At 34.5% G+C, this 26,853-nt stretch overlaps 1 protein-coding gene across 2 annotated transcripts; it reads left to right on the forward strand.

Moving 5' to 3' along the window:
- The first annotated feature begins 221 nt into the window (after positions 1-221).
- LOC132745746 (uncharacterized) lies at positions 222-25,386 on the forward strand. 2 transcript variants are annotated; one of them, XM_060734717.1, is made up of 6 exons: positions 222-313; positions 22,164-22,299; positions 22,883-22,968; positions 24,235-24,326; positions 24,810-24,869; positions 25,200-25,386. In XM_060734717.1, the coding sequence occupies exons 2-6, from the start codon at positions 22,165-22,167 to the stop codon at positions 25,247-25,249; spliced, it is 423 nt and encodes a 140-aa protein (XP_060590700.1). In that variant the 5' UTR covers positions 222-313; position 22,164; the 3' UTR covers positions 25,250-25,386. The 2 variants fall into 2 exon arrangements, with proteins under 2 accessions (XP_060590700.1, XP_060590699.1); XM_060734716.1 differs by lacking the exon at positions 222-313 and adding an exon at positions 19,732-19,837.
- The last annotated feature ends 1,467 nt before the right edge of the window (positions 25,387-26,853 follow it).

Consider the following 26,853-nt stretch of genomic DNA (forward strand, 5'->3'; position numbering starts at 1 on the left):
CTGGAAAAAAGTTACGAAGCGAGTCGCTACTAGCTTTTTTAAAAGCTAACCTTGTTAACATTATATTAAAACTTAGTTGTCTATAATGATAGAGATATACGTGTTATAAAAGATTTGTATATAATAAAATATGTTCATAGAAATAAAAGAATGATTATTCAATTTTTTAAAATTATTTCAGTTGGTACTTGAAACTCCTGGAACGATAGCTCATAGATTGGTGTCTTGCTTTTGTTGATTGCCGGATGAATTTCTTTGCTACTGTTTCTCATCAACTATCACACATTTTAGTACATCGACATTTTTAGAAAAGGTACAAATATATTTATTATAATTGGATGTTGCTTTTGCATTATTTTAACATGCGGCGTAATTTGAATAAACAGTAATTAACTCGCTGAAACAAATAAAGTTACGACGTGAATGATTTACATTTCATATGTTACATATTTATGTAAATGATATAATCAAACTATTTCTTCTCCTTTTTAAATGATTCAGATATCAAGCACCATTGTTGTCAGTTGGTAAATATTAAGAAACTATATTATAAATCGGAGTGATTTCATATGAAAGGAAATGTTTTGAAATTAGCAGTTTTAGAGATAATTTCCCCCAAAATCAAGAGGCAAAAACCTTTTCCCAATTATGTGAGAATATTCACTGACATAAAACGTGTTAGAAACAGTTCATTCAAAAACTTGAAATATCTTTTGTAACGGAGAAAGTCAAATGCTGTAAAACTAAGTAGCTTTTATTGAAAAATGTTAGTCAATGTATGTATTACATGTATTGTATGAAACAGAAAGCAACAGAAAAAAACACTGCGATAAAATTATGAGTTCAGTTTTAATAAGTTAATGACAATAGTTTTCATGTGTTACAGTTTCTAATGTAATTACCGTTACAGCCGTATCACAACTGTTACTCATTTTAACTACCGTTACACTCAAATCATGTTGCTATTATTCCCGCGAAATTACATACATCGAAATGTCTTTGGAAACACTTAATGTGAATAAACAATGTAAAGGTCTAGTGCGTAAAAAGTATAAACAAATGTGCCAGTAATTGGAAATATTGACATGAATGACTCCAAATATCTCATTTATTTACGTAACGGTAATAATTATTTTCCTGAGGCCAAACAAATTATATTTCTAAAAGACGTAACCACAATTCGGACATTATAAAGATTTTTACAATGGAAGTAAATGTTTTAAGTCTCTGTTTATGGATTCATACAATTTTGAAATATAAGTCACACTTTGGATTCATACAATTTTGAAATACAGAAGTCACACTTTCCATAGAATCACTGTTCATCTGTAGTGTGGGCAATTTAGGTAATATGGATAATCTCCTGGACAGGCCTTAGTTATATAAGTGTCAATATAATCATGAATAAATAAAATGGTTTGTTGTCTTCGTTAAACAATTAAGTACCACACCGGCATACTGGAAGTGCTGGTAACGGCAATTAGCTGTCAAATCGGTGTAATGCTTTAAAGACTGGGGCCTGGCTATCTTTGGACGATTTGAACATGTGAAACAGAAGTTTTTTGTTCACCATGGCTGAAAGTAGGCAAATTCCAGTTCTTGGTAATTTCCGTAAGAGAAAAGAGAATGTTTTTGAAATTTCTTTTTTTTGACATTTTACACATTATTTAGCAAAGATGACCATACAGTGGCTACATGGCTAATTGAACACGATCTGTTAGGCCGTTCTAGACCATGAGAGAGACACTGTTGTAATGGCGACATGCGTCTGGCAAAAATAAGTGTAGACCCCTTGGCAACATTCTAAGATTTGATGCAAGGGATGTAATGCAGTTTATAAAGGCATATTTAGAGAGACTGTCTTTAGGAATGATATCAAAGCATGCGGGTTTAAGCTATACATACTACAGCGACTGCCGTGGACTGGGGTAGTTTCATCAGGGAACTAAAAAGAATATTTTCACGTGCATCTTCGCAAGAAGAAAGTGACAGGAATTGTAGAAATAGACAAGTCTATCTGGTAGAAGGGTCAAATTCCACAGTGGAGACTCTAGTAAGGGCTTAAAGGTTTGGGTGTTCGGAATGGTGAAAATATGTTTAAATTCCGCCATACTATATCCAGTAAAAGACAAAAGTTCTGCCACACATTCCTTTCATTGAAAGGCACTTGGAGTCAACAATTCACAGTGTTGGATTTTCAGCATATTTCCAGCTTAATGATATTGAATATAGACACCTCACTGTAATTTATAAGTATTTTTTCAAGAAGACTTATAAGCACACCGAGACTGGAGAGGTTGAAATGGTCCACTTCAATAAGATCGAGGGTGCATGGAATCATGCGAATGATTACTTCCGGAAGATGTCTGGCACAAAGGCATCTTAGTGGGAAGGTCACATATGACCGAAGTTAGTAAATACAATTAACTTACAAACTTAGTTTTCCTTTAATTACGCACACTTCTAAAATGTTAATCATTTTTAATAAAGCATAACGGTTAGATATGATATATTTTAACATATATCTCTATACTACACATTAAATTCAACAAGTTTAACATGATAATTTTCGTCAAGTTGAATAAAATGCATTTCTTAAATGCAGATTATGTGGTGTAGTGTTGTTAAAGCGATTGTACATAAGGAATTTTTCAATTTCCTGAAGTCCGTGTTCACTTTATCTGGACCTCCAAACGTCACTCTTCCTACTCCATTAGTTGACTCCTGGGAGGGTGCAGTATCACAACAGGACATGGTACATCCTGTCGTCAGCGACGCAGGTAGCACTGATACAGATGTTCTACAGCTGTAGACAGAAGATGAGGTTCTGACAAGGGAAAGCAATTATTATAGGGAAAAAATCAGTTTCTTCCGAAATGTACATTGCAATTATTTCTTATTATAATTTAACTTGTACAGCTCAATTTCCTATTGGATAAATGTCACCTAATAAATGTACGGAATGAAATTCTAACATAAACCTAATTATCATAAATTTCAGATGATACACATGTTTCTTTAGTATGCAAGACTGTAACTGAACAACCTACTTCGGTCACTGCTTCTAGACAACCTCTGAAAAAGAAAATGGTTGAAATACTGAAGGTCATAAGGGAGATTATGAGTGAAACAAGCCAAAGTAGTCAGGAAGATATTACATTGTCACAAAAGACATGAAAAACAAATAATGAGGCGTGTCTGCTGCCCGAAAGGCTTTGACGAGACAAAATTGGAAAGTAAGAAGAAAGCAAGCTTCAGCCAATCCAAGGAATCCTATACATATGAGAATTAGGTTTGGGGTGCGGAATTCTCTTCCGACGAAGATTTCGTACTGCCTAAGTTAAGAACGGCGGCTAACATGCAGGGAAGAAATAAATGATTTAAACCCACAAAAACAATGTAAATAGTAACATTAAAAGCTAAATCAGCTTAAGTGAAATAACATACACGTTTTACATATACTTAATATTAACGTTGATTCAATGTTTGGCTGGGAACGGCGGTAGCAGCTTTTTCAAGTGTCGGACTGTTGTGTTGGAACAGTAGGAACTACTTTTTGTCTAGCGTTTTCATAGCACAGATGAATTCAATCATGTCGGTTAATTGAGTCCTTTATGTATTGTAAATATTACACAAAATATAAACAAACACCCCGTTCATTGAACGCCGCCTTTCCTGGTTGATCTTGTTTATCATAATATTATATTAAACTGGCATTTTTCTGTTCAGTCAACAAATAAGCAAACCTTTACAGAACTCTATATCTTTTTCAAGCAAGAATTTTATATATGATTTTTTAGTCTCCATTTACTTTTCTTAGAACTGTAGCTTTTCTAGAAATATAATTAAATATTCAATTTGGAAGCCTATGTTTCTCTCCTTGAAGGTGTGGGGGGGGGGGGGTTCAAAAGAAAAGTTTGGAAAATGCAAGGCAGTGCTGGTGATACGACAAAATGTCACAAGGATGTAGCTGAGTTAAAGGACCAAGACAAAATGTTTAGCTGTTGCCTTTGACCTTACGCCACTTGTCACATCAAATCCATCCCCAAAACGTTAGGGCCTAGGTTTACACCTATACGAGTTTGGGAGTTGTCGTCTCTTTAAGATATGTTCTTTCTCGGATACTGCATATCATATCCATATCTCGGATCATTCTTGACAGCAGCAGCTGAACAGTATATTGCGTAACATAAGATAACAGAATCTGGAGGTATTATTCCTGACATCATTATACCAAAAGACCTAGGAGGAAAGCTAGTATAGTAGCAGTGGCAGACAATTGGAATCTGTTGATATAAAATGGACAACACTTTCCATGACAAGCATTCTAGTCAATAGTATTGTAGATGAGACGTGCCAAATTCTAAGACTACCAAAAATACCACATGTTGGAACTGCCTGGTGATGGACTTTGTTCAATAGTTCCTTATAAAAACCAACAAAAATTGGTTGTATGATATAAATACCAAAGAGCCAAGCATTGCAAGGCTTGTCAGGTTGAAAGAAATAAGGAAATATGATAAACGAGATCAACAAGGAAAGACGGCGTTCAATGAACGCAACCCCCATATGACCCAGCAACAAGAACCAGCGGCAAGGAGCCCAGGCGGACCAAAAACAAAAACAGGACAGGGCAAAGACAGAGCACGGACAGGTTAATCACTAAATGACAAACAATTTGTAACTGATTAGGAATTCAAAGAAAACAAATAAATGATTGAACAATAGGCCCACAAAGTCAAAGGGGAAGGGGACAGGAGGGAAGGACAAGGGGCACTGTGGGACTAAGGGAATTTTGATACCTTTTGTTCTTTGATTTAATAGATAAATACAGAATCTGATTCATGCAGATGATTGATCTTGTCAGGCTTCTTTCCCTACAAAAGTTTCATGGCGGCAAATTCAGTAAAAGTCAGTCTGGCGAGTACAATGTACTTTTTTCCTTTCAAATATGATAAACAAGATCAACAAGGAAAGGCGGCGTTCAATGAACGCAACTCCAATAAGACCCAGCAACAAGAACCAGTGGCAAGGAGCCCAGGCGGACCCCAAACAAAAACAGGACAGGGCAAAGACAGAGCACGGACAGGTGAATTTCAAAGTGAAATTCTAGAAAAGACAAATATTGTTTTCAAATTCTTCAATATTGAATGCTTATTTGTATCATATTAGTAAATGATACCGTGCTAAACATTGCCTATATTTTCTGATTTGAAATAAATCTTGGTTTGGTTGTCTCTTTAAATTATTGTCACATAAAAATGGTGGTGGTAGTTAGGGTACTCTGGGACAGCGGATTCAGTACACTACACTCTAGGACACTGTCCAGTAATCTGTTACAGATCACCAGTACAGTCTATTGTTGTTATATTAGGTATACAAGAAAAGCATTGATGCAAAGCATCAAAGGGCGTCCAAGCAAGAAATGCAGCAAGTTAAGATGAACTAGTAGACATATGATGACAAGATATTCTTATAAACTTTTCAATGATTTTTACCAGAATTGTATATCACTTATGAATGAGCGGACGAAAGACATTGTTCATTATGAACTTTGATTGACATGCTAGAGATTAGAATATTACTTGTTATTTCTTTATGACCGTGGTTATTAATAGCAATGGATTTTGTGTGTTTGCGTTTGTTTACCCTCGCCACTGGAAAGAGACCATATGGGCGAGCAACGGACATACATGTATACAATCATTTATAATCCATATGTGTAACGCATGATCAACACCACACTTGTGTAATTGTCCCGTATTATGTTATCGCTATTAGCGAAGACTCCCTCTTAAGGCATCTATCTATTCACACTTAGTAAAAATATGGCACTGGTTATATTACCATGTTGATCATGTTGAGCATAATTGTTTATTATACAGATCAGATTTTATTTTCAATATATGCAAAAGTCCCACAATAACGGGAAACATAACATAATGTAGTAATAATAATAATTGTAATATCTATTAATTTTGATAAAAAAATACAGATTTTATGAATATTGTTTTCTTTTCTTTTTTTGTGTTTTATGTGCTATTTTATGTTTACTTACATTTTTTAATTTAAATTGTAAAATAAATTTTAAGAATTCAATTGTCATATTGACCGACGATTATAAGTAAAAAATTAACTGGAAAAAGTCAGTAAATAATGGTTAATCTCTCAATATATAATATTGTTTATTCTTATATTCTTAAACCATGTACATTTGTATTTTTCAATCAATTGAATAATTCATAAAATCTAATTTGTAACTTTGAATAATTCCTCGGCATCTTTACTAACCACGAATAACAAATTAAATAAAATGTTTCAAAGTTGATAGTGTCGTATCACGGATTTATATTACATGTAATATAAATCCGTGGTCGTATTAATACCATAAAAATGTACCTTTTTTCTCAATTATTGTACATATTTATTGTTTTTATCTCATAAAGATAAAATGAAACATGCTATTGTTGTTATTCATGTTGGTTTTTTCTCCGAATTGTATGTTTATGTATAAAAATAATCAATAAATTTGAGAGTTGATCTGTGTTCATTAATTATTGTAGCCAAATTAACTGACAAACATTCATTTTGGAAAAAAAGCTTATTTATCTGTAAATTATTTGTTCTGTTCTGTAACGATATCAAACATCTACTCCAAAACCGGGAGAGACCGGACAATAGCCGTGTGGTACTATTCGCCAATCACTAGAAAATCCCGGTCAAAATAGACCGGGAGAGACCGGGAATTACCGATAGGAGCACATCCCTCTCTATAAATAGATTTTCGGAATATTTAGGTCATCAACTCATCATTCTATTTACAGCTTTCGGATAAATGTACAACATTAACATACCATAATAACCCACTGTGTAAATAAAAAAAAACGAAGAGCGCGATTTATTGACAGAAAAGGTTATTTCATTTGAAAATGTTTGCAAGTTCGCTATTTATTGTACCACGGATTAATAAATAATCAAGCACCTTCATACCGATCGGAATGATCGGCTTTTATTATGACCGACTAAAAGGCTCGAGAAGTTGCTGTCGCCCTTTCACAAAATCTGATTTCATTTCATAAAGGGGCGCCGCGCTTTGGCGCGGACGCCATTTAGAGTTACATTATATGCAGGGTACATTCTACGTCTACTAATTCTTTACATCACAGTACACCTAGACGAACACCATCCGTCGTTCTTTCGCCTTTAAACTTTTCATCTGTTAATTCATTTTATATTCCACGATCCATTAACTCTAATATTTTCAATAATTCTTTACGCATTAGGCTTTCTCCTATAAAATAGATAAATACAAAATCCCTAAAGAAAGCCAAACACGGCAAAATTGAAAATGTTGAAGGCTCGGTTTGATTGAGCCTGTTCATGGACGGTACTGGAAAGTGCAAGTTACCGTCCACGCCCCCTAGCACCGGCTTAAGCAGAATTCAACATGAAACAGTAAAATTTTGAATTTAGAAACATCCGCAGATGTGTTCATACGGCGGTTATCATGGAACCTTCAATGTGACACTTCCGTGCCATTCAATGAAAAGCGGCGTATGGTCCCCAAGTAATAACAAGAGCGATCAGTAATCACATGTGTCGCCTCATGATGGCCAATTTCATGTTGGGACAAATTTTGTGACAGATGGACAGACAGACAGACAGTGCACAACTAGACTTGGTACTGATCATTCCTGTAAAGTTTGGATGAAATTGCACCAGGAGTTTATGAGGAGTAGTCCGGACAAGCTTTTGCGTATCTGGCAACACACAGAAAAAACACCTTTTTATCATAGGGCCATAACTCGGCCAAAAATCATTCACCCGGAAAACCCGTGCAATATGCGCAAGGACTTGAGCTACAGATCAATCCTGTAAAGTTTCATTGAAATTGCATTAGTGGTATAAGAGAAGTAGTCCGGACAAACTTTAAAAATAAAAATTATTAAAGGGCCATAACTCTGACAAAAATCATTGAACCGGAAAATGCTGACAATATGCACAACTAGACTTGGTACTAATCATTCCTGTAAAGTTTGGATGAAATTGCACAAGTAGTTTATGAGGAGTAGTCCGGACAAGCTTTTGTGTATCTGGCAACACACAGAAAAAAACACCTTTTTATCAAAGGGCCATAACTCGGCCAAAAATCATTCAACCGGAAAACCCGTGCAATATGCGCAAGGACTTGAGCTACAGATCAATCCTGTAAAGTTTCATTGAAATTGCATTAGTGGTATAAGAGAAGTAGTCCGGACAAACTTTTAAATTAAAAATTATTAAAGGGCAATAACTCTGACAAAAATCATTGAACCGGAAAATGCTGACAATATGCACAACTAGACTTGGTACTGATCATTCCTGTAAAGTTTGGATGAAATTGCACCAGTAGTTTATCAGGAGTAGTCCGGACAAGTTTTGTGACGGACGGACGGACAGACAGACAGACAGACAGACGACGGAGAAGTGATCCCTATATGTCGCCACTACTCCGTAGAGGCGACACAAAAAGCGTGTGCCCCAAACGAGAAAACAATGGGCGGAACTAAATAAAATGGAATTTTGAAAGGGGATCAAAGGTTATGAAGCCTGCGTATCACAGATAAGATCTCAAAAGACAAATTTAAAAAGCAAGCAACATATCCTAAGGGTGATTCAACATTATTCAAGTAGGAATATTGGAACCACCCAACTAGAAAATGCCGAAAAATTGAAACTAAAAATACCACAAGCACAACAATAATGTCGTGCTGAACGATCTTCAAGGATCGAAAATATAACATCATTGATTAAATGTACGGGGAGACTTTTTACAGCCGCCACACGGCACAAATAACACGGATGTGATCATAAAATAGATAAATACAAAATCCCTAAAGAAAGCCAAACACGGCAAAATTGAAAATGTTGCAGGCTCGGTTTGATTGAGCCTGTTCATGGACGGTACTGGAAAGTGCAAGTTACCGTCCACGCCCCCTAGCACCTAACATACCATTCTAAAGAAATATAATATCACACATACAAATTATCCTCATAGAGCTAGAGTGTATCCTTCTATAAATAAGTGTAATTCTAAGAGGTGCGGATGTTGTAACTTTTTATCGCACAGGTCTACAATAACCTCTAATGGGGGTTGCGTTCATTGAACGCCGCCTTTCCTTGTTGATCTTGTTTATCATATTTGATAATATCTTATATAATCTATTAATCATAATTCCTTTGCAGATAAGTCTGCATATTCCAACAAGATATTAACATTTTTAGCAGTCAAAAACCTACTGAGACTAGAAAATATTTTTAAAGGATTTCGGACCAATCTGTTTAATCCTATGCTATACAAAATCTCTATGTATCAAACATGGATATATATACTAGCCATCACCATCAATCTTTTTTTTTTAAAGTAAAAAAGAGGTATTGTTACAGTGTCATGACGGCGTTGCCATTCCTCTTGCCGTCCGCAAACTTTTTGGTGCACCATTAACCGGTTTAAACTCCCCAGCAGTCATTATTATGCTGCTGACCGTTCCAAGGCGGCGCCCCACTGTGTTCCTCAGATGTATGAATGCCGCCTTTCCTTGTCGATCTTGTTTATCACATCTATTATTATTTTCTTTGAATTCCTAATCAGTTACAAATTATTTATCATTTAATGATTAACCTGTCCGTGCTCTGTCTTTGCCCTGTCCTGTTTTTGTTTGGGATCCGCCTGGGCTCCTTGCCATTGGTTCTTGTTGCTGAGTCATATATGGGGGGGGGGGGTTGCGTTCATTGAACGCCGCCTTTCCTTGTTGATCTTGCTTATCATATTTTAACCTTTCCAATCTGGGTGATTCCAGAATTCCTACTTGAAATAGATAAATACAGAATCCCTAAAGAAAGCCCAACACGGCAAAATTGAAAATGTTGCAGGCTCGGTTTGATTGAGCCTGTTCATGGACGGTACTGGAAAGTGCAAGTTACCGTCCACGCCCCCTAGCACCGGCTGTATAATCATCCTTAGGATATATGGCCAGCTTTTAAATTTGTCTTTTGACGTCTTATCTGTGATATGCAGACTTATGGGCTCCTTGCCTTTGGTTCTTGTTGCTGGGTCATGTGGGGGTTGCGTTCATTGAACGCCGCCTTTCCTTGTTGATCTTGTTTATCATATTTTATGGGGGTTGCGTTCATTGAACGCCGCCTTTCCTTGTTGATCTTGTTTATCATATTTCATAACCTCAGATCCCCTTTCAAAATTCCATTTTATTTAGTTCCGCCCATTGTTTTCTCGTTTAGGACACAAGCATTCTTTTACTTGGGGACCATACGCCGCTTTTCATGGAATGGCTCTACTGTGTCACATTGAAGGTTCCATGATAACCGCCGTATGAACACATCTGCGGATGTTTCTAAATTTCACCATTTTCGTGTTAAATGTTGAATTCTGCTTAAGCCGGTGCTAGGGGGCGTGGACGGTAACTTGCAGTTTCCAGTACCGTCCATGAACAGGCTCAATCAAACCGAGCATGCAACATTTTCAGTTTTCTTGTGTTGATTTTTCTTTAGGGATTCTGTTTTTCTCTATATTATTTTGTTTATCATATTTTACCTTGTTGATCTTTATTCTTGTTTTTTCCCCATCAAAATGAAGATAATTAACTACACAACTCTTATAATCATAGATTTTCGTGTGAATAGAATAGGTTTTGACGGTAATATAAAGATCCAAAAATAATGTATAAAAAATTCAAGACTTCGGTGCTAGGGTTCGTGGACGGTACCTTGCACTTTCCAGTACCGTCCATGAACAGGCTCAATCAAATATGATAAACAAGATCAACAAGGAAAGGCGGCGTTCAATGAACGCAATCCCTATATGACCCAGCAACAAGAAACAATGGGAAGGAGCCCAGGCGGACCCCAAACATAAAAAGGACAGGGCAAAGACAGGTTAATCATTAAATGATAAATAATTTGTAACTGATTAGGAATTCAAAGAAAATAATAATAGGCCCACAAAGGGGAAGGGGACAGTAGACCGGGGGAAGGGGGGGGGGGTAATCAAAGAAATAAAAACTAGAGGCAAAGGGGAAGATACTTACCGTAGACGAGAAAATATGATAAACAAGATCGACAAGGAAAGGGGTCCGCCTGGGCTCCTTGCCATTGGTTCTTGTTGCTGGGTCATATGGGGGTTGCGTTCATTGAACGCTGCCTTTCCTTGTTGATCTTGTTTATCATATTTTACCGTCCACGCCCTCTAGCACCGGCTTAAGCAGAATTCAACATTTAAACATGAAATAGTAAAATTTTGAATTTAGAAACATCCGCAGATGTGTTCATACGGCGGTTATCATGGAACCTTCAATGTGACACTTCCGTGCCATTCCATGAAAAGCGGCGTATGGTCCCCAAGTAATAAAATATGAAAAACAAGATCAACAAGGAAAGGCGGCGTTCAATGAACGCAACCCCCATATGACCCAGCAACAAGAACCAATGGCAAGGAGCCCAGGCGGACCCCAAACACAAAAAACAAAAAAAGGACAGGGCAACGACACGTTAATCATTAAATGATAAATAATTTGTAACTGATTAGGAATTCAAAGAAAATAATAATAGGCCCACAAAGGGGAAGGGGACAGGAGACCGGGGGAAGGGGGGTGGTGGGGTTAATCAAAGAAATAAAAACTAGAGGCAATGGGGAAGATACTTACCGTAGACGAGAAAACAACAAGGGACACAAGCAAAAGTGTCACCAAAACAGTATGAAACAACATAGACATACATCTGAGGAACACAGTGGGGCGCCGCCTTGGAACGGTCAGCAGCATAATAATGACTGCTGGGGAGTTTAAACCGGTTAAAAGCGTGTGCCCTAAACGAGAAAACAATGGGCGGAACTAAATAAAATGGAATTTTGAAAGGGGATCAGAGGTTATGAAGCCTGCGTATCACAGATAAGACGTCAAAAGACAAATTTAAAAAGCAGGCAACATATCCTAAGGGTGATTCAACATTAGCCAAGGAGGACTCCAAACAAAGCCAGGAAAGGGCACAAGGCAGAGCATGGACAGGAAAATCACTAAATGATGCATGAAAGGAAATAATAACAAGAGGGCCCTGAACTCGAGCTATTCAGGTTTTTTTCAAAGAAGATTTTTAAAAAATAGATAAATACAGAATCCCTAAAGAAAGCCCAACACGGCAAAATTGAAAATGTTGCAGGCTCGGTTTGATTGAGCCTGTTCATGAACGGTATTGGGAAGTGCAAGTTACCGTCCACGCCCCCTAGCACCGGCTTAAGCAGAATTCAACATTTAACATGAACTGGTAAAATTTAGAATTTTGAAACATCCGCAGATGTGTTCATATGGCGGTTATCATGGAACCTTCAATGTGACACGTTAGTGCCATTCCAAAACAGTATGAAACAACATAGACATACATCTGAGGAACACAGTGGGGCGCCGCCTTGGAACGGTCAGCAGCATAATAATGACTGTTTTTGCTATACACTGTTGTAACACATATAAGGAAAATCAATATCCCCTGATCTTTGTTATAAACATATAAGGAAAATGAATGACCTCAGGGGCGGTGCCAATTTTGACCTCTATATGGGGGTCCAGTATTCCTATTATTAAATAAAGAAATAAATACAGAATCCCTAAAGAAAGCTCAAAATTCTGGAAACAAAGTGATCCCTTGGAAGCATTAATCACAACAAAATAACATAAGAATTGCAGACTCGGTTTGATTGAGTCTGTACATGAGGGATAATGATTAAGTGCAACATCCCTCACGCCCCCTAGCACCGGCTTGAGCGGTACTCAATTCTCAACACTTTATAGTGTTTGCATCAATGATCCCGAAGTACCAGAAAATATAACAACACTGAAGTGAAGTACGGGGCAACTTTTTACGGCTGCCACACGGCACTTGACACCTGCTGTTGTGAAGTACAAAATTCTGGAAACAAAGTGATCCCTTGGAAGCATTAATCACAACAAAATAACATAAGAATTGCAGACTCGGTTTGATTGAGTCTGTACATTAGGGATAATGATTAAGTGCAACATCCCTCACGCCCCCTAGCACCGGCTTGAGCGGTACTCAATTCTCAACACTTTATAGTGTTGGCATCAATGATCCCGAAGGACCAGAAAATATAACAATATAACAACACGACAAAATTGAAAATATTGCAGGCTCGGTTTGATTGAGCCTGTTCATGGACGGTACTGGAAAGTGCAAGTTACCGTCCAGGCCCCTTAGCACCGGCTTAAGCAGAATTCAACATTTAAACATGAAATAGTAAAATTTTGAATTTAGAAACCTCCGCAGATGTGTTCATACGGCGGTTATCATGGAACCTTCAATGTGACAATAAGAATTGTCTTAATGTTCGTCTTCTGCCTTGCTTCGTCGGGCCCTTGTAGGTGATTTTCTTGTTGCTCTGTCTTCCTTTAGGACATCGAGTACTTTTGTTATGGTCATTGGGTTTACTTTTATATGTTTCTACTTGATCATTTTGGTGTTTTCCTTATTTAACCTTTTGTAACCATAACAACTGTTAGAATTTCACTTGGCGCGGACACTGTCTCGTTTATAGGAACATGGTGGGGCTAAGAGCGATGTTTGGTGCACCATTAACCGGTTTAATTTGTTGTGATTAATGCTTCCGAGGGATCACTTTGTTTCCAGATTTTTAAACTCCCCAGCAGTCTTTATTATGCTGCTGACCGTTCCAAGGCGGCGCCCCTCTGTTTTTCTCAGATGTATGTCTATGTTGTTTCATACTGTTTTGGTGACACTTTTGCTTGTGTCCCTTGTTGTTTTCTCGTCGACGGTAAGTATCTTCCCCCTTTACCCCTAGTTTTTATTTCTTTGATTAACACCCCCCCCCTTCCCCCGGTCTCCTGTGCCCTTTGACTTTGTGATTCAATCATTTATTTGTTTTCTTTGAAATCCTAATCAGTTACAAATTATTTATCATTTAGTGATTAACCTGTCCGTGCTCTGTCTTGTACCCTGTCCTGTTTTTGTTTTGGGTCCGCCTGGGTTCCTTTCCACTAGTTCTTGTTGCTGGGTCATATATGGGGGTTGCGTTCATTGAACGCCGCCTTACCTTGTTGATCTTGTTTATCATATTTTAATATTTTCATCTGAATTCATACATAGTCCAGATAAATGCACTGTTGAAAGTAGCACTATAATTTCACTGTATATTGGAAGGCATTAAACATAATAATTTCATTGCAGCAAATGAACTGAAATCTAAGAAATTTGTACTAAATATCTAAAGTGATAATAAAGTGATATAAGTGAACATAACTTATAATGTAATGGAAGTGATTTCCCATAATTACAAGTCTTCTTAAATTGCTACATCCTTGCAAAGAAAATGCAAGATTATTCTATCGATACATACATATTCATACAGTTCTTTTTTACCTTTAGTGTGTACATTTTTAAGTTTTCTGTGTAAAATCAAACTCCTTATTTCATTTGTACTTAGAGACATAAAGAATACCAAATATGAAAAATGAGCATATGTTTTTACTAATGAGGATCATTCATAAGTTATTGGATTCTAATTTTGTAACTGCTATGTTTTATAAACATTTGTTCTCTTGCAAACCTGCAATGTACAATGTATTCCCCCTGTACCAAAATGCATTTTGTCCATATAATCAGCATTTATTGGTTGAATGTTTTTTCTTACAGTTATGTCCCTTTAATGATTTTTATTTTAAAAATTTGTCCGGGCAACTCCTCATATACCACTAATGCAATTTCATTGAAGCTTTACTGGATTGATAGCTAAAGTAATTGCACATATTACACAAGTTTTCCGGTTGAATGAATTTTTGGCTGAGTTATGACACTTGAATAAAGTGCGTTTTGCCTTCTAAATTCAATTTTGTGTCTCCTGCTACACAGCAGCTGCAAAATGCAATTGGCTATCATGAGGCGACACATTTGATCACTGATCGCTCTTGTTAATAATCGGATAAAAATATGGAAACCTCTATGTGACATAAAGTTTTGAATGATCCTCGTAACTAAAGATTTAATCACTTAATTATTCTTCTTATACATGTAGTTTCTTTTGAAGGAGTTCAATTTCAAGTTCTAATTTTCTTTTTTTCAGTTGGTGAAGTTCTTGTTTCGAATTGCAACATATCTCACACTGATTAGTAGATTTTGTTGTGAATTACTTGCTTTTTGCACTCACTGGCAATGAAGGCCTGCAAATAATATAAATCAGGTTGCTTGTTTAATCAATACATACTTTACTGAAACTATATTTTGTGCTTCCTGAAAAGGAGAGAGCCTAAAGTCGTCACATTTTTCCGCCCGCCGTTCCATGTGTCCTGCAGATCCCTATTTGAACTTCACACATTGATAAAGACAGTCGGTAGTATAAACAGTTTGTCTACAAAAAATAAAGAACATCGTGCTTGTGGCTGATATAACAAATTTTATCAGGCAAGGCTTAGAAAAAGGATAGAGGGCAAGGCTATGCTGAGGCTGTTCATTTTTACGTGCCGAGCCTGGTAAATTTGATTAAATCAGGCAAGTTCTATCCCATTGGCAGTGATATGCCAAATTCATATGAATTAAAAAAAATCTATTATATTCAAAGTTGTTAATATTTTCAAGCTAGTAGGAGGTAAAAATTTTCCATTCTTTTCATTTTTTTTTCAATTTGTATTGATGAGGTATCTGATAAAGTTGAAGGTGACTGCACCTCTTGCTCTGGCAGCTGTACTGTAGTTTCAGAACTGTTAAAATATACAAAGTAATTCATAGTTTGATATATAGATATTATTATAAATAATTAAGTTATTATGGGTGTTTATCACATACCCTTGCGACTTCGTAAAAATGGTATTGCTCAGCAGTGCATATATTTTGACAAAATGTAAAGATGCACTAAATGTTAGCTTTAACTTTAGGCCGTCAAGGCAAAATGATTCTTTTTCACTTTTAACAGTCTTTACTTTTGGTATGTGATCAATCTAAATTCATTAATGAATTTATTGAACTCTTTGAATAAAATAATGTTATGCTCGTCAGAGGCTGGTATAATATAATTTAATTCAACTTGTTCAATAAATTCAGTATTAAACTTACACTCATTCAGTATCCTCTATAAACTTGAAGTTTGCTCTTATGGTTTTTACTAGAATGGATCTCTGTGCCTCATGAGATCTTTACCTAGTAAATTTAACTTGAGTCAAATACAAGTTTCTGATCAAGGTACTCCTGTGATAACCCTAATAAATTTTATGATCATAATGTCACTGCTTCCATTAACTTACATGTACATTAAATTAGTATAATTGTTTATATATGATTTGAATATTGAAATATTTTGTATGCATAATCATTTGAAAAAATAGAAAGAAAATGAACATCAAAATATAAATCACCTGTTGTCAACTATGGCCATTATGGTAGAATCTGTATGCTCTGCCAAACATACCCCAGCCACACTGACACTTTCCTTTCCTACAACGGCAAAACAGCCTCTGTAAGGCAGGAAAGGGCATGTTTTCTTGGTCCGCCTCGTGTTGAAAATAAATATGTCATTAATGGATTCTTACAATTTCTTACATAATACATATTCAAAGGTCTTGCTGACATTTGAATCTTATAAATTTCTGTCTGGTATAACAATTTTTCAATACTTTTTGCATATCATTTGCATAAACGTTTAACTGATAAAAAGTCTAATTATTGAAATGGTATGATAAGTTTGGTAAGGCATACATTGAAAGGCAGTTTATAAATTAGGAATTATCAAATTACTAAGTTTAAAAACTGTTTTTAAAGTCATGAGCTTTAAAAACCTACATAAAGCTTCAGTTAAATACATCTCTATCATCAACATGTTTTTGTTTATCATGAACATGATTTATTGATAGAATTATTTTTCCTATCCTTGGCATAACTAAATGCATAACATACCTGTCTGACTTAAATTTCTTTTAAAATCAGACTACAAATTCCGATGTTTTTGTACGAGATTGTTGGTTTTCTTTTCTAACTCATCTTGAGTTCTACATGTCCCTGAACAGGCATTAACCTGTTGTGTATGAGATGCCATTGTCCTTTCTTTGATTTAGAGGTTATCCCTATAAGAAAGAAGAGCACTGTTGAAAATGATGATACTATGATATATATATGAACACCATGAGTTTTATCTTTAACAAATTCACCCTTTTAAACTGGAGGGAAAAATTTCTACATGAGTGCTACAGTACCTCCTGTCCATTACAACAGTTGAGCTGAAACTAATGTTCCATATTTAACAATTTACCGGTATAAAGTAGATTCTATTGAAAGGGATTTATTTAATTCTAAAAAGAAATAATCTTTAAATTTATGATCAGTGTAAAAATTATCATAGATCAGCCAGTTGCAGCTGGCAATGTTTTGTTTTATGATATTTTTTTTTAGAAATTTTAAGAACTATAATGTGCTTTGAATTATATGAATTATATATATGTTGAATTCTATTGAAATGAAAAGCTATATTCTTTGCATAATTTATATTCTGTTTGTTAGTTATTTTCTGTTCTTTGTATTTAAATGCAGTGATTTTTTTTATTTCCTCATTGAAAATACAATCTGAACCCTGAACTTGAGATGTTTTCATCATTTATTCCACACTTAAATCACTCAGTTAGAGCACATATATGTAACCATCAAAGAGAATATTTTAGAATACCTTCAACACAATTTTAATTTGGGAATAAAAGATTAATAATTCATATAATAGGCATATTGGAAATTTAAAATTAAGTGATAGTACTGAATGCATAAGGGGTAAAAAGAAAACCTTCATTTTGCTCTCTTTTGACAAAAAAAAAAGGTTTTTAAGAATATTCATAGGCAAACTTTTTGAAAGATAAGGGAAAACAGTATTCAGACATACCGGGGAAAAAACATAATATTGTTCAATTTAAATTTACTTTGAGGTTTAAAAATATCCAATTGTTTTTTCTTTTATCCTTAACAAAGATTTGTTGTTACTTTGTGTAATACATGTACACAGTAAAGACATGGACGACTGAATAAGACGTATACATGGTATATATACGCATGTCACTGCTGGTAACTGACCAAGTTACAGCTTAAAATTACTTACCATTTGTAAATTTATGTATCAGATATTGATATTTGGTGAGTTTTGGATTTAACTCCGGAACCTAACCCAGTATCTCCATCAACAAGACGCACTCTTGTTCGGAAAAAATTCTTAGCTAAGATTTTTTTTCAACTTATGTTTTAACTTAAGAAATAACTTAAGATCAATCAGTTGTGAAAAAGGCCCCAGTACTTTCGTCTAAAGATCCAGATCCGAACATTTTGGTATAAAAAACGAAATGTTTATGATCAGGAACCAGTTACTGGCCTGAATAAGCGAGGAATTGTAGTCTATTTGCGGCTCAGAAGATACCGATATTTATTATTACAACAATTACTGCTAATGATTAGGTTTAAAATAATACACCGGCGTACTATTTTCGTGCCTTTCGAGACTTACTGGAACTAATCGGCCCGGCACACTTTAATAAAGTGAATAGATAGGGTTTCCGATACTTCAAAAAGGCGGACAATTTTGGAATGTAAATATATCTTAAATAGATATAGTGCAAGTAGATTGCGTGTTTTTTGACAGTTATCACATAGTAATACTCTTCCCCTGAAACGGCAAAAGTTAGAGCTTAGTTATTTGCCTTGATATATTGTGTAGCTTAGGCATGAACTAATTTGTTTGCTTACCCATTTAGTTTAAACAATATTTTATTTATAATCCACACATTTACATAATAAAGTACATAAAATAAAATTTACGGATTGAGCAGGAAGCTTGTAAAGCTTTTTTGAAAACTCTCTCCGTAATCAGTATTTAACAAATTTCAAAAAAATGATAACAAAATATAAAATATCTAATATCACATCGACTTGTTTTGCTCTCTTACTATACATACTATGTTTATGTCAATTATTCATGAACTAAATTTAAGATACATTTCTGTTAGATTAGATGTATAAGCACGAGTATGAATTCATTTTTTAAAGAAATACATTGCTTAGTTTAGTGGTTGGTCTATTAAACTAATATGTTGAGAAAATTTATTTATTAAAACATGCGCATTGAAGGAGAAGTAATAAGAAAAAAGAAGAGATAGGAAACAAGAGAAAGAAAGAAAGTCACTTTACTAATGGAGTTGAAGGATCTTTTTCTTTTTAAACGGATATTATTATATATCAAATCTTTTTGTTTTTTGTATATATTTATGTATATGTGAGATAATTGTTTCGTTTTGAGCATCGGTACGTGAATTACCCATTTAACGCCTTTAAAACATGCGCTCCAAGTCACACCAGAATACTGTTACATGGGTTTCATATCCGAGTTTATGTCATTGGCGGCATGACATGCTAATTAGGTGAGAGGATATAAATTCCATCAATTTATGAAGGTTGGCGTCAAGCGGTGTGTTTCAATAGCTCTCCGAAATGTTACAGAAACATTCAAATCCTCGGAGGCTTTTTATATCTGTCCGATTATCATGCATACTAACGCGAAAAAGGTCGAATATTTCAATTCCCTCTGAGCCATAGAACAGCTATCATCCAAAATTAATTATAGACAATGATATTAACGATATTTCCAAAATAAAGGTTGCTAATGGTTGCCAAATATCGACTATCGAAAAAGCTTGATATATAAGCTATTCTACCATAATATATTTGGAATATCACGAAACATATTCTCTATATTTGTTAGAACATTGGATAGAACTGTTTGGAGGATTTCTTACTTGCTCATGTAATGTTATTTTTTTAAAAATAATTTATTTATTATATTTTGAATTAATTTTATAATTAAACATTTTTTTTGTTTCATTATTTCCATACGACCAAGAAAAAAATCGTTGTACAATGTCATCTATGTTATGTATCTGATCATCCGTCAGTTCACCGGGCAAACATTCAGTTGTTTTAATTTTTATTCTGTCTATAATTCCAGTTAAAAAGAAAGTAGGAATTCACTTAAAGTGTTTATCTTAAGTAAGCAAAATTTTATTAAATCTTAAAACATTGTTAATTTATCGTATTTAAAAATATCAGTTTCCTTGTTAGGAAAGTTTTATTATTTAGATAATCTTATCCGTTGGAAAACTACAGTCATTCGCTTTATACCTCAGCTCTGGCAGGTACAGAAGTAATAGCATATCTTTGCGAAAAGGAAAGCATTCAGTCAAACAGAAGCGATATAAAAAGTCTTATTTGCACTGTTAAACAGCCCATACAGGAACGACGCTGTAGTCGAACAGTGATTTATTGAATTAAACATAGACTTACTGTTACAGTGTTACAAGAATATTGTACTAAATGGAAGCTTACTGTCAATACTAAGAAAACAAAAATTATGATTTTTAGAAAAGCTGGACGTCTTCCTGAAAATTTAGTATTCACTTATAATGATGAAAATATAGAAATTGTTAGCAAGTTTAAATATCTAGGTGTTATATTTACGATAGGAGGTGTTTTTAATGAAATGGACAAAAATGTTAGCAGGCCAAGCTTTGAAAGCAACTTTTCAACTTGATAAATATTTGTATAAGTTTACACCAATCACACCTAAACATATGTTAAATTTGTATGATAAATTAGTCACGCCTGTAATGAATTATTGTTCTGAAGTATGGGGATTTCACAAAGCTACTCATATAGAAAGAGCGCATCTTAGTTTTTGCAAAAGATTATTAGGTGTTAAAATAAGTTGTCAAAATGCATTTGTTTATGGTGAAACCGGAAGAGTCTCTTATATTACTCATAGATATTTACATATAATACGGTACTGGTTAAAGTTATGTCAAAGTGATGATGTTAAATATGCAAAGAAAATGTACAATGTTTTAAAAAGTGATCTTGAATCCCATCCTAATCATATTGGTTGGGTATACAATGTAAAAAGGTTATTATCTAGATTAGGATTTTATGATGTTTGGTTAAACCAAGGAGTTGGTGATGTCAATATATTTTTGAATATTTTAAAAACACGATTGTACGATATATACCAACAGGACTGGAATGCAAGTTTACAGGAATCATCAAGAGCATTATTTTACAGAACAATTTCTAGTTTTAATTTTCAGAATTACTTAAATGTTTTAAATGTAGAAAAATATAGAAAGGCAATGTCTAGATTGAGAATGTCATCCCATAGGTTAGAAATTAAAACAGGTAGATGGAGGAAACCTATAAGCACACCAATTGAACAAAGAAAGTGTAAATTTTGCAATGTACTAGAGGATGAATTTCATTTTATTATTGAGTGTACACTTTACGCTGATCTCAGGCGTCATTATATAAATAGAAATTACTGGGTTCATCCAAATTATATTAAATTTGTAGAGTTGATTAATACCACAAATGTAGTCGACATAAAGAAGTTAGCAGCTTATATTTACAATGCATTTGAAAAAAGAACATTGCTGCTATCAACAATTTAGTTATATGTTTAAATGTTAAAAAAAAAGAAATGCACACATGTGGTTATAATATTATACTAACTATGTTTACATGTTTTCTATAAATAGATGCTTTGTCTCTCCCTACATGTATGTTAGTATAGAAATGAAATGTAGAAATAAATCTGTCATTGATATATGATTACCTACATGTATATCCAGTACAATATTGTTAACACCTATATAATTACATATTGTTTTCAACATTGAATGTTATATTGCTGCATGTACATGGGCCATAAATGGCTTACTACTTAATAAAAGATATATATAATACTTACTGCCGTGATCCGGATGGTAAACTATAATGTACAAAAACCTCCACCACCGTTGGGACACTGAATTCATAGCCAGTTTATCATAGGAAGAAAAGATGATCATTTATAGTTTATAAAGTATTAAATATTCTCTGTATGTGGATTGTAAAGTTATTTGTCTATATTATGATTAAAATAATCCGCATGACCAACTGAAATGTCTATAAATATCTTTCAGAATGTATCGGCAACGCTCAATTCTTAAAATGAGTAAGGCAGTCTTTTTATCATTTGTTAGTTTTATATTGTATCATGAATAGTAATTTCTTCATTATCAATTATATTCTTTATATTCGAAAAGCATGTCCAAAGTTCCATCTAGGAAAGAATGTCAACAATTCTTTACTTCTCTTGACAAGACCGGCGATGGGAAACTTCAACCAAGAGAACTTGTTTCCGCCATGGTACTGGAAGGCTTCAACGAAAAAGAAGTGATGGTATCGTGTATTTTTGTATTGTTTTTTTCTTTCTTTGCATGCATGCAAGTGTATGTGTGCGTTGTGATTTCGCGCGCTCGCGTTCGTGAATGTTTATTCATTTTACAGGTGTTGAGTGGTAGGTAAAGTGTTGGTTTTATCCTATATTTACACATCCATACCGTTTGTCCCATGTATCAAAATGTCATGTTTAGCTTTGAACTATATTAAAGCCGATTTTTCCGCATGTTTCATGAGCTACAAAACTGCTGATCGTGTAGATTGAACTTAGACAAATGGCATCAGGAATATTGTCGTATATCGTATCAACTATGGTCAAAATAAACCACATACTTCGCCAATAAACGAATACTCGAATTCAAATTTAAAGCTTATCGTTCTGAGATATCCGAGCAAACTGCAAAAAAAGTCAAATGATAGTTTCAGTATTAAATGTAGCTCTTACAAATAACGTAAGAGATGCTGTTTTATTTATAACCACTTGTATAAACAGATACTTTCCTTTGTTTTGCTTTCTTGATAATTGCTCTTGCTTATCATTTCATTATAGATTACATATTGTGGCATATTTAATGTATTTTAGAAATGGTTTGCTGACATTGACAAAGATTGTGACAAAGTAATTACATATGAAGAGTTTATTAACGAAGTGTGTAAAGTACCAAGAAGGTAAAAAATCAACTTGCTACTGGAACCAAATATTTTTATGCTCCCCAAAGGATGGGGATATAGTCGCCGCATTGTCCGTCCGTCTGGTTGTCCGTACAAACCCAGAGGTACTTTTGTGACATGGAGAACAATAGGTTACAGTAAATTCTCTTTGATCCTATTCACTCCGTTTTTACTTGTGTGTCTGTTTTAAGCCTCGTGTGACTAAAAATAGCTTAAAAGATCAAAGTCTACGTCAGTACGTCCGTCCGCCCGGTTTTCCGTCCGTCCGCCCGGTTTTCCGTCCGTCCGCTTTTCTTGTCTGGGATATTGCTCTGTAACAACAAGAGGTATCAACATGTAACTAGTAGGTTGATAGATATCATTGGATAGAAGTGCAGTGCAAAGAAACATAACTCCACCTTGCCTAATTTTGGAGTTATTGCCGTTTGTTCATATTTTCACTTTGAACTTTGTCCGGGACATAACTGTTAAACTACATGTATTTGAGATATCAACATGACACTTTGTAGGTAGATAGATTTATGGTAGATATTATTGGGTAGACGTGCAGTGCACAAACTTGCCTAAGTTTGGAATTATTGCACTTTGAACTTTGTCCGGGACATTTCTCTGAAACTACAAGAGGTATACTTTTCTGTGTCCAAAACCTATTCGGAGAGCATCACCGGTTCAACCGGTTCTTGTTAGTCTTGCCAAAAGTAAAGAGCCAGGGGAGCCAACATTTCCGTTCAGTCTGGTCAGGCTCTAAACTGTGTTAATCTTACTTTTTGTATTTTAACATTAAAATATATATAACTTTGAATGAGTTGCACTGGTCAAATTTAACCTTCAACAAATCACTTTCACAAAATCGGCAATTACATTTACATGCCTAGGAAAATGTAATACCGTACGAAAAAAGAAACATACGGTTTTTGCATTTTTTGATGGTTCCATTGATTCCAGCACTTTTAAGAGTAGAAAATTGAGTACAGATCAAGTCGGTGCTAGGGGAGGCATGAGGGATGTTGCATTTTTCATTATTCCTCATGTACAGACTCGATCAAACCGAATCTACAATTTTTATGTAATTTTGCTGTTTTAATGCTTCTGATGGATCAGTTTTTCCAGATATTTATAAAATGACACTTAATAATAGGCACCGAAAAAAACTCAAAAGGAAAAAAATAATGCAAACTAGTTTCAATTTATGAAGTCACTTACTCGTATATATTTGATAGTATCAGTTTAATCAGAAATATGTTACATTTCAATATGTTACAGGCAAACTATTGACGAAATATTTGATAAAGCTGACTTAGACCATTCTGGTAGCTTGTCAAGAGATGAAATGGAGAAAGCTTGTGCATTAGCAGGTAATATAATTATAAATAGAAACGTTATCATCACGTTTGTAAAACCCGATTTTAGTTATTTATTTTTGTTGTATACTAAAAAACCTTATACATCAATAAAATACATACACACTGTACATTTATTTACATATATTTTTATAAATAAATTAATCGACTGTTAGGTTTCTTTCTGCATTGCAGTCCCTCAAAATGAATTAATGGTCCACGTAAAACAAATTAATACAATTTGTGTAAAAAAAACTTGTAAAAAAACAAATTCTTTGCCAAATGGTGACCGAGGCTTTCCGTCCGTGCTCTGCCTTGTGCCCTGTCCTGTCTTTGTTTGGAGTCCTCCTGGACTCCTTGTCTCTCGTTCTTATTGCTGGGTCGTGTGGGCTTGCGTTCATTGAACGCCACCTTTCCTTGTTGATCTTGTTTATCATATTCTTCAAATTCTGCCACAGTTATTACAAAATATTCACAAAAAAATGACGTTTTTTTAAGGTCTTACAGATAAAAATGCGCTCAAAAAAGGCTTTGAAATTGCGGACAAAGATGGATCAGGTTATTTTTTTACTTTTACCATGTTATTTATATTTAATAATAGGTACAAACACATATTTTAAAGTAAGGTAATAAAATATGCTTTTTGAAGTGATTGCCAGGAGCAAAATACATGAATTAATGTTTTAATAAGGTTCCTCTTTTGTCCGGCACTTGACTTTGATACAAAACTGGAGCGATATTACATTTTTATTTATGTACATATAAATATATATATATCTAAAATGAGAAAATGTTTTTTACGAGGATATTTTCCCGCCGCCTTTATTTGTAGTAGGCAACTTGGTTCATGTTGTATTGTACAAATGCTTTATTTGTTGTCTATTTTAGGCTGCATTGACAGAGCTGAGTTCATTGAGTATATGGACAGTACATACTAATTAAAGTCTTGAAAACAGTGACCTTTTATTGATTTCGAATTACATCTGGGACAAGAAATATTTAAAGACCTTTTATACTGTACAGATCTTTCAGCAAGATTTTATATGGACTTCTACAATAAAAGATGTCAATATTATGCTTGGTTTTGTTTTTTTAATGAAGGAAGAAAGCTTATTTTCATTCATTTTGGTACAAAATTATACCGTACTTAAGCTGAATTTGCAATTTTCACACAATTCAAACAATGTTCTAGAAAATCATAAAACGTAGAACAATGCACTTGGTATTTTTATTTAAAAAAAGTTACCCTGTATATGATAGGCAAGGGCTATTTTGGATTTAGGAAACGTTTCTCAAATAATGAACTTACCGAGGCTTAGAAGTACTCGTTTGTATTACTATACAAAGTGACGTGATCCCCCCGTGCATTCATTAAGTCTGATATTTTGTCAAAAACATTCACAATGGAGATATCGAAGGGCTAAAAGTAGAACGTTTAGTTTGCGGGACTTTTTCATAATTGGAACAAGCATGCCTGGGAAAACTTATTCTATGCGACCCTCATTGGTGCGCGCCTTTCGCTGCGTACACTTACCAAAGTTGAAATAAGGAATGATCAAAATTATCTAAAAATGACTGAGCCGTACACCAATGACCCTGACTATTAATGACTAATTTGTTTCTACAACAAAATGTGATTAGAAATGTTGAAATAAAAACAAAACTTCTTGTGGAGGACTAATTGATATTGTAACTATATTTTACCGTTACTATTTTTCGAAACATGACAGAATAAAACCTCCACAAAACAATAAGCTACACAATGTTTAATTGCAAATTTCTAAGTTTTAGATTTTGCAATTTTAGGTGAAAATAACTCTCAGAAAACATAAATCTACTGCACTAGATTTATTTACAGTCCCAAATTATCCGCCCTTTGTTATACGAAATCATGCAGTTTATTAGAAGGGAGTCAACCCTGACATGTTATTATGCTTATATTTATACTAGTTTACTCCCTTTACCTGTCAGGTGTCTTCTGAAAGTTAATGATCATAATAAAGTTTAGTTTAAAATCGTATAAACCGATTCCCTCCCAGGATATTTTCCTTCTGCTTTTGTTGTGCTTTCTAATTTCTCATCGATTGTCTTCAAACGAAACGTCATGGCTGACTGTTCTTAAAAATTTTGAGACAAGTGCAATAACATAATTACCTTACTGGGCACGGAAACTTTACACATAGCAATGTGCTAAGTTTGCCTGTCCAGTAAGGAAATTATGTTTATACAACTGATAATCAAAAGATCCAATTTTCTTAGGATGAATATCTATAACTTTTTTCTATTTTAAGTTGTTTTGGAAAAGTTCTTTAAAAGTGATCTCAAGAAACAGTTTTTAGGAACGGACAGACTGACCAACTGACAGAGACTCTGAGGGTAAATATTTAAACATCACTGGTTGTTACCAGAATATAACATTTTTAAAATTCTTAAACTAAGAGGAGATAACTCTTGAAATAAAGTATGCATTGTATCAAACACGGTGGATAAATCTTGATTGAATATAGAAACTATTAATGGATAGTTACTTCCCTTCTATTAA

The sequence above is a fragment of the Ruditapes philippinarum genome, unplaced genomic scaffold (assembly GCF_026571515.1).
Source record: "Ruditapes philippinarum isolate M1 unplaced genomic scaffold, ASM2657151v2 ctg895_1_1_1_1, whole genome shotgun sequence".
Classification (NCBI taxonomy): domain Eukaryota; kingdom Metazoa; phylum Mollusca; class Bivalvia; order Venerida; family Veneridae; genus Ruditapes; species Ruditapes philippinarum.